Raw genomic sequence first — 12,783 nt, 5'->3', positions numbered from 1 at the left:
CAAGGAAAAAAAAAAAGAGGGGAGAAAATTCGCTCAGTTTAATTCAGCTGTTGTCTTATTGATTTAGCGATTGATTTCTTATTTTTTTTAATTGTTTATCTTTGATAGACTGAGCGTGAGTGGCATCGTTACGCTCCATATGGACTCAATACCAATTTCTGGGACCTTGGGGATGTAGGATGTGGGAGTGGAATATGGACCTCTGTTATGAAGATTGATGGCAACAAGGTATTTCTTAAGTTTTTTTTTGGTTACAGAAGCTATTAAAGTGAGCAGGTTAATATGAGGGAGTTTTGAAAAGTTCAGGCTTAAAGGTGGCAATTTCGTAATATGCCTTTCTTTTACATCTCCCCAACCTCAAACGCACCTTTACCTCGCTGGGTTTTCATCCTTTGCATTTGTTTTGTTTTTCTTTCTTTCTTATTATAATTAAATATTCATTTCGTTGTCTCCCTCAAACTGGAAATAGATATAAAAGCCATGTACAAAAGAAAATAAAAAAGAAGGAGAATTCAAATTATCTATTTTTTATGGTAATCTAAGGGAGTTATTACTTTCACGTAATTGCCACCAAAAAAAATCAATAATAGGCAATTTTTTTCCAAATAAACATTTTTTTGGTTAGTCTTTTTTTCGACGAGATTTGGTCGCTTATAAATAGATTCGCATCATCCGGAAATAATTTTGCGGGGTTTATGAATTGCAGGGAACAGAAATAGCTTCTTTCTTTTCACTTTTTAGTTTTTTTTTTAAATAGAAAATGATATTCAACGGCTATAGATATGGATTTCATCGAGTCCAAGATTTTTCTCATATGCTTGAACGAAAAATAGCATCACCAGTATTTATAACTTTTTCGATTATAATGTAAACAATATCATATCTTTTTTCAATCAACTTTGAACTAAATTTCAATTGTAAAAATGCATGGGGATTATCAATTTCCACAACAGACCTGAGATCTTCAAAATATATTGTTCTAAATGCTTTTGAAACAAATCTATTACCATTTTCTTTATTAAGCCGTTGTTAAGAATTAATGCCTTTTGAATCTGACATCTGGAACTTGAGTTAGCTTAAAAACGCTAAGAAGTAAACATCATAGATCCAAGTTCAAGACTAGAGGGCTGCATCTACAGTGTATTGCTCCCAGTTTCTACAACGCCGGATAAAATCTGTGAATGGCTTTATGTCATGAATTTCCTTTTGATCTCTGTTATTTTTCCGCTCCTCTGTGCTGTGATGCTCGACGCCGTCTTCTCAGAAGGTTAGTAGCTTTTGTCTTACTCAGATGCCACAAAACTATGAAAAATGTTTACTGTTTTTTTTTTTTTAAGCGTTATCATTTGAATAGGTTCTGGAACTAAAATGCGATGCGAGTACGCAGTTTAGTGTTAGTTTCGGTTTAGCGGGGAGCTTTGGATAAACATTTTTTAATTATTTCTACACGATGAACTTTGTGGAAAAAAAATTGAATTTTTTCAGTCGAAGGATTGAAACTTCCTAAAGGCAACTTTTCTGACTTTTTGATTGCTGATGTGCCAAAACTACCGCGTAACTACCACCAAAAAAATCGATGTTAAGCAATTTTTTTGCCTTTGTTTCTCTCTTGCGTATAATTTTTAGAGTTCCAATTACATAATTTCAGCATGGAGGCATGGGAAAAAATCTCTTCAAGAACACGCTGAAGTTAATATTAGTTTGGCTATCACAAGACTAAAACATGACCAGTAGGGGTTTTTATTATTTAGCTGGCAGCGCCCGTGGGCAATATGAAGCGAATGCTGTGTTCTGATTGATACCCGAGTCGGCCTCTCTTGCCCGCTTGGGAAAAAGTGCGTGGAGCGGACTAACAAAGTTCGTAACTTTTGGACAATGTCGGCGATGAAAAAAAGCGGCAGAAGAAAATAAAAAAAAAGAAAACATAGAAGACACCCGTGGGTTTATTGTGGTACAAACACAAATGGCATTCTTTCCCGGCTCTCGAAATACAAAAAGAAAACTGTCATTCTTGATTCTTATGAACGCGAAGTCTGTCAATATGTCAGTTAATATGGCCTCGTTGTTTCCTTGCGTTTTTATAAACTGAGACGAAGAAAACGCTAAAAAAGAACTCGGCCAATATCCAGCCATCTCGACCTCACGCTTGCTGCCATCAGAAAACAAATATCCTTCCTCTTTGAGAAGCTTTCCGATGTATTATGGAATAGCCTTGAACTGTTTGCGGAGAATTGCATATTTCCTCCGCCACTCCTTCGCCACTCCTTCGCAAAAAAAAAAAAAACAACAACAACACAAAAAAAAATAATGAAAAAAACTCTTTATATGACTAGAATTTGCTATTTTCATGTTTCTGTTCACACACACAATCCTTGCAACATTGCTACCTGCTGACAACATGCAGAACATTTGACCATGGTATGAGACCTGTCATAGCCTGACTTCTAAGTAAATTGTTTCTGGAGTGTTGTTAGGGTACGGTCTTAAAGGGGACTTTTTATCTTTTAATCTGATCCAAAAGTTTAATATTGATATGTAGAGAGCGCTGAGCCAGTATCTCTTTTCTGTGCTTTACAATACCTTAAGTCAAATTATTATGACTCCATATCTTTGTCTCCCTTTTTATTACTCGGCGGGTATCATCTTCTCTCACAAAGTAATAAGAAATATCATTTTGACCCAGAAAACTGCCGTTATTTGGAATTCAAGCCCACCAAAGCATTTGACGGTCAACGCCTGATAAATCACGTAATTCAAATTGATGTCGTCAAGGATAAAGTATTATGTAAGATAAGGTGTTTCATAGAGCCAGATTGTGTCAGTTACAATCTCGAAAAGCAACCGAGTGGGGACAATGGAGCATATAAATGTGAGTTGAATGATGCTACTCACGAAGGAAACGAAGACGACCTTGTTGGGGAGTACGATTACTTTTACCATGGATCAGAGGCAAGTGTCACTTACAAACTTCTTCCAGCCACGATTTGAGAATAACGAGGTTTCCAGTAGCATGCATGTTTTTACTTACCAATCCTGCTGGTTTAGAGTATGGAGAAAAACTATTTCATAATATGTTTCTCTAGATGTCATGTCTAACGACATTTTGTTAGATGTCTTGGCTAATTTTTGTTGTTTCCCTTTCTTTTGTTTTGTTTGTTGTTGTTGTTTTTTTTGCTTTGATTTTTTATTTTTGTTTTGTTGTTTGTTTTTTTCTTTCATGTCAGAGTAACTGTATCGCAAACCCTTGCAAGAACAACGCGACTTGCCAAAGCGGTTTTACCGACAAAGGTTATCGCTGTTTGTGTTCAGCTGGATTCAAGGGTCAGATTTGCGATGAAGGTAATGCCATTTTCCAAACGAGTAATTCCCTCTAAGACTTTACTCATAATTGAAACTAATGTAAAATTGAAGACAGCTTCAATGATTATTGAAATCAATGTGATCTGATTTCAGATACTGACGAATGTGCTACAAAAAAGCAAAACTGCAGTGCCGATGCTGTTTGCAGAAATACCAAAGTATCGTACAACTGTACATGTAAACCTGGATATTCCAGAGATGGAAGGGATTGCAGAGGTAGATTTTGCTTTTTGGTTACTTTGTACAGTGAATAAGTTTCTAGCTTGATAAGAGAAGGCTCACGAGAAGTTTGGAATTAAAGGGATGGATTTCAATCCTTCTTCCTTACTTTCAATATTAAAGTTGAACGTTTTTCGTGTTAATTGATGTCTTCTTTTATTTTAGAAGTTCAGATGATTTCTTCGGCTAGTCTGCTTACAGTTTAAAATCAAATAATTTAAAAGATAGATTATTTGCTCTTCCAAGCTATGACAATATTTTGACAGTTTATGGTAATCAAACCAAATATGTTGCAACTCCAGATATTAACGAATGTGCTACAGAAGAGCAGAGCTGCAGTGCTGATGCTGTGTGCAACAATACCGAAGGATCTTATGACTGTGATTGTAAACCTGGATTTTCGGGGGATGGATGGACCTGCAAAGGTAAAGCAATGAAATATTTCGGGCTTAATTCAGTGCCAGATAGATTTTTAGATTGCGCATAATGAGTACACTATCTACGAGAACGGATGCTATTGAAACTATAAGAGATCCTACGATATGCGTACCCAGATATTTCAAATGATAAAAGTGGTTCAGAAGCGCACGGCTGCATTGCTGATGCTGTTTTTTGGGAAGACTAAACCTGCACAGGTAGTGCAATCAAATACTGCTTGCTGAATTTGTTGTTATATAAATTGTTGTATTTTATAATTTAGTATCAGTGCAATGTTAAGTAAAAAAATGCTATTAACGATATAACAGACCAAATACAAACCTGCATATTTAGATATTGACGAATGTGGTACAGAAGAGCACAGCTGCAGTGCTGATGCTGTGTGCAACAATACCGAGGGTTCATATAACTGTTCATGTAAGCCTGGATACTCTGGGGACGGATGGTCTTGCAAAGGTAGTAAAATGAAATAGTGTATGTTGAATTTAGGGCCACATAGGCAGTGGTACTCTGTATTATCGATGCAATGTTAAGAAAACAAAATTAATGCTACATATACCACAACAGATCCATTAATCATGTCTATTTAGATATTGACGAATGTGCCACCCAAGATCACGGCTGCAGTATTCATGCTGTGTGCAGAAATACCGAGGGATCCCACAACTGCACATGTAAACCTGAATATTCTTGGGATGGAAGGACTTGCCAAGGTAATGTAATGATTTATTGCCCATCAAATTTAGAACCACATACATTGTTTTCTATATTACCGATGCACTGTTATAAAAACAAATGCAAAAAGCCATATCAAAGGCCCTTTTATCATTGGCATATTTAGATATCGACGAGTGTTCTACAGGAACCCACAGTTGCAGTGCTGATGCTGAATGCAACAATATCAAGGGGTCGCACAACTGTCAATGTAAATCTGGATATTCTGGGAACGGACACACCTGTACAGGTAATCCAATGGAATATTGCATGTTAGATTTAAAGCCAAATGGATTTTACATTCTAATATATATCTGATCAGCATTTTCGAGAGCGACATGCTACTGATTTTGTAAAAGATCGATTGATGATTTGCTTATTCAGATTCCGACGAGTGCCTTACAGGAACACACAACTGCAGTGCTGATGCTGTATGCAACAATACCAAAGGGTCGCACAACTGCACATGTAAACCTGGATATTCTGGTAATGGACAGATATGTGAAGGTAACATTGGCTGTTTCTTTCCTTGTAGATGTGAATGCTTTCTTCATTAAATCAGTGAAGGGTCACAAATAAATTTAGACAGGGCTTCAAAAGAAGTTTTGAACCACAAAATGTTATGGAACATAACTATCGACCCATACGTTTTATTTTCCTTACAGTGTCCTACTGGTCGGCACTTTGGACTCTGGGTGCTTAGTTCTGGATGTGAGCGCTACTAGTTTATTTTGCTATGTTTGTGGGCTATTAGAAGGCCCCTTTCCGTCTTATTAGGGCGAGTTAAAGTTAAGAAGTTCGCCAATGTAGTGGTGGAAAACTATGCATTACTCGAAAACCCCATCATGCTACAAATAGAACAAAGATAATTAAGTTCTAATGTGTTTTAATTATACTATCCTTTATCTACCTCGCTCTCAATTTGCGCAAGGTGATTTTTAAGGATAAATGACTACATTACATATTTTACCGCGTCATGTTGCAGACTCCAACGAAGCATGCCCACACTTGTGGATCTTTTTATCATTATTTATTTATTCATTTGTCTGCTTTTTCATAAATATATTTTTTTTTTTATTTTTTGCAGCCGTCGTGTTTTCAAGCTGCAAAGAAGCTTATGACGCGAAATTGTAAGTACGATTAAAGATAAAAGAATGAAAACGATAGACGTGATCTCCTTGATCTCGCAGGAAGACTTATAAATGCCTAGAAAAGAGCAAGTAGCTATCCTGTCATTTCTTATTCTTTTAATACGCCTGTTAAATTTAGTTTTCCCGAGAGTTTATAATCTCGTGGGATTCCAAAATGGTGGATGCATACCACAAGTTTAACTCCTTTAATTAATTTTCTTAAATCCTATTTTTTTATAGACTAAGCGTAAGTAACGTCGTCACGCTTCGAATCGACTCAAGGCCAATTTCCGTTTTCTGTCACGTGGGGGATGTAGGATGTGGAGATGGAATATGGACCTCTGTCATGAAGATTGATGGCCACAAGGTATCTATCTCTTCATTTATTTGTATTATTCGATAGTTTTGTAACAGATTTTTGTTTGGGTTTGTGATGAATTTAAGAAGACATTTTTTGATACTGAAAGTTTGCTTCTATTATAACCTCACCCAACCTCCGCAAGTATGACTTCTTGTTCGCTTTCATATTACCATGTTTAACCCTTTCTGCCTCGTTGCAAATAAAATTGTGGTCTTCTCTTAGCCAAAGGTGATTTTAATGCGGGTCACATGAGGAAATACCAACAAAATGTTTGCAAAATGCAGTTTTCTGTTGATGGCTATTTTATTGATTTCTAACCGAAAAAAAAAAAGATAGAAAATCGTTTTAGAACTTTTAAAAATTCATACTTAATGGAAAGCCGTTTGTGGTGTATTTCTATCGTAATGCGAGTCACTGTCTTAACTGATTAGATTTAACTAAATCGGCTCGCATCAGTTTTGGATGTTTGGTCGTTGGGATTGATATATTTAGTTGTCTTTCTTTTTCATTCAATGGTATTTTCCTTCTTTTCCTGGTCAGCGAACTTTTCATTATGATTCCAATTATTGGAGCAACATGTTAGAATATAACCTTCCTGGAGGAGAGACTGGGTTTGACCAAATGGAGACCAAATTACCGACTTACTGGAACACATCATTCTCCAAGATCTGTCTCGGTATGGAGATCGGCCAACAGCTCAGGTTCATTGTCATCAACAAGCGAGCAGATTCCCTGTACTCACTGATCGCCGACGGACAATACCGTCCGACCAATTTGGGTCGTGACGCATGGAGGTCCTTGATTGGCCCAAATGCGTCCACGCAGATTTACTGCAACAAAGAGGGGTTTAATGTTTACTCATTGGGAGCTTATTGGAAGTCTAGGACTCCAAAAGCAAGGGTCGGCTTTGTTACCAACAATGCAGATAACTGCCATGATGTTGATGTCAGAATCGGGTTTGGTACAGGAGGGCCACACGATGACACCAACACGTGCGGAATCGTTGCAGACAAAGCCGGTCTTGATAATGGGTCGCAGTTCATTAATGTCATGGGATACATCTTAATACAGTAATAGGCGAAAAGTACATATGCAGTAATAAACAGAATCATCATCACTACCTTCACCAACAAAAATAATGGCGATGGCCAAAATATGGAAGCGTACATTGATACACACTGGTTATCTGTACAAAGTATTAAACACTAATTCAACACTTTCAGTTGTGTAAAGCAATATTCACAAGATGCTGTTACTTGTAATAAGAATATCACCATAATACTAGCATATGTAAATACCAATAACTAGTACTAGTAACAACTGGAGCAAGATTATTGAATTTCCAGCCTTCTGATTGGCTGAGCGGAGCGTCGTTGTGAGCTTGTAACATAGCTCCGAGCTCATTATCTAACTCCAACAAGTATGGTTGATTGATTTGTCAGCGAATTCAAATAAGAATTTGTGTAAGCGAGCCGTGAAGCAATGGCGGAAAATATATTTTTCCCCGAGAGCTTACAGTTGGAGAAATAACTAGTAAATACAAGGTTCATTAGCTCACAACAGCTTTTCACCAACTTGCATCAACAAAACTGCCATGATAATAACTTCAGTACTTCAAATCCCCAGGGGGAAATTGAAGTTTATTTTTCCTTTTTTTTTTTCTAGTTTTTGACCTTTTTTTCCATTATTAAGAATTTATGCCCCCAGAAGAAGACACCTGGACGTTTTTCTTGGGAGAAACTAGACTCAGTTAATTAACATCGACATAAGTTGACGCGTGCCACGTTCACCGTCAAAAGGCTTTCAGTATCTAAAAGTTCAAAGTAATTCTGCATACAGTGACTAGGGTGATGCATTCCTCTCGCCTTTGTTTTATTTTACCACTTCTATATTCTGTGCTGAATGTTTCAGTTACCTTAGTAGGTAAGTAACTTTAATTTGATACAAAACCCGAATTTACATTTTGCAACGTGTTATAATTTAATGAGCAATATGATGCAGTTAACATGTTGTAATATCAGGTTTAGTTTAGCAGCTTGTTATTGAAAGATTTCTTCTGTTTAAAAGTGAATATCACTGAAAAAAGCTCCTAATTCTTCATTGAAGAAAATATTTGAAGGATACTGATATTCTAAACAAGTAATTTCTTCAAAAATTAAAGAAAGCCCTGAAGGTACAACCCAAAATAAATCATCTGTCTTTCAGTTCTCTTTCACACGAATTGTCATAGAATCAACATAAGTAAAGATTATGGCATTTTTTAACAGTTCTTCGTTATTTCACTGTGTAGAGAACAGTGGTGCATCTTGCATGTCAATTCTTCTCATAAGCATTTCGTCTTTCACTGTAAAAACTGAAACGGAGTGAACAGGCTCATTTGACATAAGTTATAGTACGGTCCGGTAAGGAAGGTAGGAGGAGAATATGTCACTGGCATGTTTTAAGACGACATGTGCTTTATTTAGCACCAGTTTTGAAGCACGCGAGAAAGAAAAAATCTGCATGAATGGTAACAATAAATAAATTCCGGTAATTTTAAAAACTCAGGGCTGAGCATAATGCTGCCTTTATGAAATAGATCACCAATAATCTATCTTTAACGTTTTCTGAATGACCATAAACCAAAAGAGCTTGAGATCATATCCTTTACAGCCGTCTGTCTAACACTAATTATAAACGAACGCATACCGACAGATTACTTGACGAATCATCCTACAACCCGACTTCCCACAAAGCTACGACTATCAAGACATTGACAAGACGAGCGCAACTTGTTTGCAACACGTCGGACAGTTTATCTGACGAAAACAAGTACCTTGACCGTGTTTTTGACAAAAACAACTACAACACTGACTTCATTAGACGAAACACTCTCAGGGTGACCGACACTACAGGAACTAACCGGGACTCCACATCTGTCACGACAACAGCCACTATACCCTACAACAAACGCACTTCTGAGGCTATCGCGCGGATCCTACAACCTTACAACATTCGCGTGGCTCACAAGCCTATTACTACTTTACGACATTTACTGACCAACGTTAAAGACAAAGACGAACCCAACAACAGACAGGGAGCGATTTATAAGATCGAATGCTCCGACTGCCAGGCCTCCTACATTGGTGAGACTGGTAGAAACCTTAACACGCGACTAACTGAACACAAACGAACAACTAGAAATGGTGATGTAAACAATCACATTTCTGAACATTACCGACAAACTAATCACAGAATCGACTGGGACTCTGCTAAATGCTTAACCTACAGTACAAACTATTTTCAACGACTGACTTTGGAAAGCTGGTTTACCAACTTAGAACAGACGCCTCTCAACATATGTCAACAACTACCAGCACCTTACAAACGACTCATTAACGACGTGAACAAACCGACAAACAGACCGACAAATAACAGACGGATCGAAACCGACCAATGACTGTTAACAAACTCTACACGAGTCTTCCAGCCAATCACATCTCGGCTAAACAGACCAATCACGTTCAACAGACCAAACTTTATAACATCATCGACTGACGACTACTCTTCACTTGACTCTGAAGATGACTTCCGCACAGGTAGTCGAAATGTCAGTCACCAACAACAGTTCTTTTGAGAACTACACTCACCCGGACGATCACACTATGTGAACTACTAATTATAAAACAACGTTAATCTTTCAAAATTTCGAAGCAACCATTTTCAATGAATATTTTATAAATATTCTGGTTTGACCTCCACTGTTTTATTTACTGTCCTTCGTTTTCTGTGTGCACACACAAATTTTTCTACTGACAATTAGTATTCAATTCCTCCTGAGGAAGGCTACCACTCTTTTTTATAATCTTTTTTAATCACGTACTCGAGACAAAAAAATATAAAACTTTTGAACGCTAGTAGGCCTCGTAAAGAAAATCTTCAAAGTTGATAACTATTGCATGGCTTTAGTCTTAGAAAGGCGATGCATATTAATTCATTCCCTTTATAAATTTATATCATTTTTAATTGCTCCGACTCAGATAAAGTCCGCTAGAGCATTTGATGATCACCGCCTCAGAAATCACGTGTTCGAGTTGACGACGTCAAGAACAATGAATTTTGTGATATGCTTTGTTACATGGAGCCACACTGCGTCAGTTATAATCTCCAAAAGCAACCTAGTGGAAATGATGGAGCACATAAATGTGAACTGAATGATGCTACTCATGAAGAAAACAAAGTGAACCTGATTGCGGACCGAAATTACATTTACCGAGGAGCAGAGGCAAGTACCATTAATAATCATAGATAATTTTTTTGACTTATCAATTTCGCAGAGTGACAAGAATAACCATTTAAGGGTTGCAAGAAATGGTATTATTATGCACGGCATGCAAATTGCATACCCCTATCGAAGTATTAATCATCATCATAATCTTCTATCATCGTCATCTTGAATTACGTCATCAACTTTTGCAAAAACTGAATTGAATTTAATGTATCATCGTGATTATCTTTATGATCATTATTAGCATTGTTACAATTATTCTAATTTATTATACATTCAACTCAGTGCTATGTCTTTTCTGATTGCCCTAGGGCGTACATTGAATTTTCAAAATCATTGACTAGGACGTCAAATAGCTGCAGATTATACAATAATCAAGACAAGGACACCCAAGGCCACGGGTAATCTGTCATGTATGACCGCGGTGCATGATTTCTTCGAGTAATCATGTCAAGTTCGGGAGCTTTGCTTAGCTTGTTGTCTGTAAAGAAGCAAAAACATTTTTCCTTGGTAAGGGTTATGAACCTCAGTCTTCGGCTTCGTCTGATAACCCCTGCCTCGACCTTGGCTATTCTGGATATGACAAAAAAACTCATCCAGTGATTATTTAATATCGTTATTTCGATTACTGCTTTTGTATGTCAGAGTGCTTGTATCAGGAATCCTTGCAAGAACAACGCCAAATGTCAAAACGGTTTTACTGACAAGGGTCACCGCTGTATGTGTTCTGATGGATACCAGGGTCAGGCTTGTGATGAAGGTAACACTGTTTACACGAATAGGTAGATTCACAACTTTTAAAACCTATGTGAAAATTCTAAGACCACTGAAACACAATGGCTGAACTAAAAACCATAAAAAAAACTCTGGCGTATTTTTAGATATTGACAAATGTGATACAGAAGAGCACAGTTGCATTGCTGATGCTGTGTGTAACAATACCAGGGGATCGTTCAATTGTGATTGTAAACCTGGATATTCTGGGGATGGGAGAACTTGCCAAGGTGAATTTAGCGATATCCTTAGTCATAATCCATAATTTATTTTAGTTTATTCTTAACGCATCACGTGTCTGAATATGCCCCAGCTGAAAAACTAACGGTGGCCTACTCGTTGGAAATTTGTCTCCGGTTGAAGTTCTTTACTTACGACCTGGCAGGCCTTTGTTGCTGTGTTCTAAGGGAAGACTCTTACTATAGTCATTCGAGGGCCCTCTCCATCCAAGAGTATAAGAGAGAACCGGGTACACAGCGGTCTAACTTTTACGCATGGGTTAACTTTGTAAAAGCTAGGTACCATGATTTGAGGCTGTCACAACCAAGTTGTTTAACAGGACTTGTAGTAAATCAGGCAATCCAGTAAGTCATGGCGTTTTAGAATCTTATAACTCTTTTGATTAGGCTCAAAACAAAATCAGTGTTTAATCACAAGAATAACTGCTATTGAATAAGGTGTTCGAAAAGTCTTGAGTTCTCTTTACAGATTTCCAAAAGCGATTGCATTCTTCAGCCCATATTTTCCGTGATAGTACTTGTATTCTTTTTTGAGCGGTAAAGTGGTGCGCGGCCGGTTAAAGTTGATCTACGTGCGCATGCCCAACTTGAAATGGCGCATTGGTACTAGCCAGGTACAAAGAGATCCAGGCAAAACGCTGGAATATTTATATTTGACTAGAATCCAATCATTATACGGAGACTAGGTAAGCCCCTGTAGATGTAAGCCACTCGGCCTTTTAAAGGCTTAAACTAGAATTGTTTGGATTAATTTAGCAAGATATGATGCTATCAAATTCAACATAAGCGTAGCATTCTTATAAACAATTTCGAAGAGCCTCAAATATTTCTCATGTTCTCCAACATCCTTTGGAGTCTCTTATGCTTGTAAACCGAAAGAATGTGCGGTGTATTGCTTATTTAGTTTTATCTGCTTCAACTTTACACGTAGTGAAAGTAAGAGTTCAAACGAGCGTAATAACTTTTCTTTATGATCCCATAAACTTTAATGGTGTTAGATAGTTCTTATGACTTTCTTTTTCCCTTAGCTACAGTTTCAAGCTGCAAAGAAGCCTATGAGAACAAAATGTAAGTACGATATTAGGAAGTTAATAATTAACTTAATCTTGGAGCGAGAGTTGCAAATTCCCAAGAGGAGATCGTCACTTATCCTAACTTAAATAATGTCATTGTTGCCTATGTTCATTTTAGCAATTGAAAACTAAACTGAAAATAGTATTCCAAACTGATAGATGCAAAACACGGGACGATTTTAAATCACATTTTATTCATTATAATCTG

General features: G+C 37.2%; 1 protein-coding gene across 1 annotated transcript; it reads left to right on the top strand.

The window, feature by feature from the left end:
* Positions 1–943: 943 nt before the first annotated feature.
* On the top strand, positions 944–8,746 carry LOC149042464 (uncharacterized). The gene is made up of 10 exons (XM_089213601.1): positions 944–1,267; positions 2,684–3,339; positions 3,454–3,576; positions 3,882–4,004; positions 4,859–4,981; positions 5,116–5,238; positions 5,819–5,861; positions 6,102–6,228; positions 6,763–8,028; positions 8,272–8,746. Exons 2-9 carry the CDS (start codon positions 3,111–3,113, stop codon positions 7,294–7,296), a joined length of 1,425 nt encoding a protein of 474 aa, XP_089069727.1. The 5' UTR covers positions 944–1,267; positions 2,684–3,110; the 3' UTR covers positions 7,297–8,028; positions 8,272–8,746.
* Positions 8,747–12,783: the final 4,037 nt, after the last annotated feature.

This window comes from Pocillopora damicornis, chromosome 7, assembly GCF_964200805.1.
Source record: "Pocillopora damicornis chromosome 7, jaPocDami1.2, whole genome shotgun sequence".
Taxonomy (NCBI): Eukaryota; Metazoa; Cnidaria; class Anthozoa; order Scleractinia; family Pocilloporidae; genus Pocillopora; species Pocillopora damicornis.
Note: the sequence above shows the minus strand (reverse complement) of the source record. Positions and strands in the feature narration are given on the sequence as shown.

Coding starts and splice junctions, on each gene's coding strand:
- LOC149042464 (XM_089213601.1), top strand. CDS start 3,111: ATGTCTTGGCTAATTTTTGTTGTTTCCCTTTCTTTTGTTTTGTTTGTT. Junction 4,005..4,858: donor GGATGGATGGACCTGCAAAG/GTAAAGCAATGA, acceptor TGGCATATTTAG/ATATCGACGAGTGTTCTACA. Junction 4,982..5,115: donor GAACGGACACACCTGTACAG/GTAATCCAATGG, acceptor TTGCTTATTCAG/ATTCCGACGAGTGCCTTACA.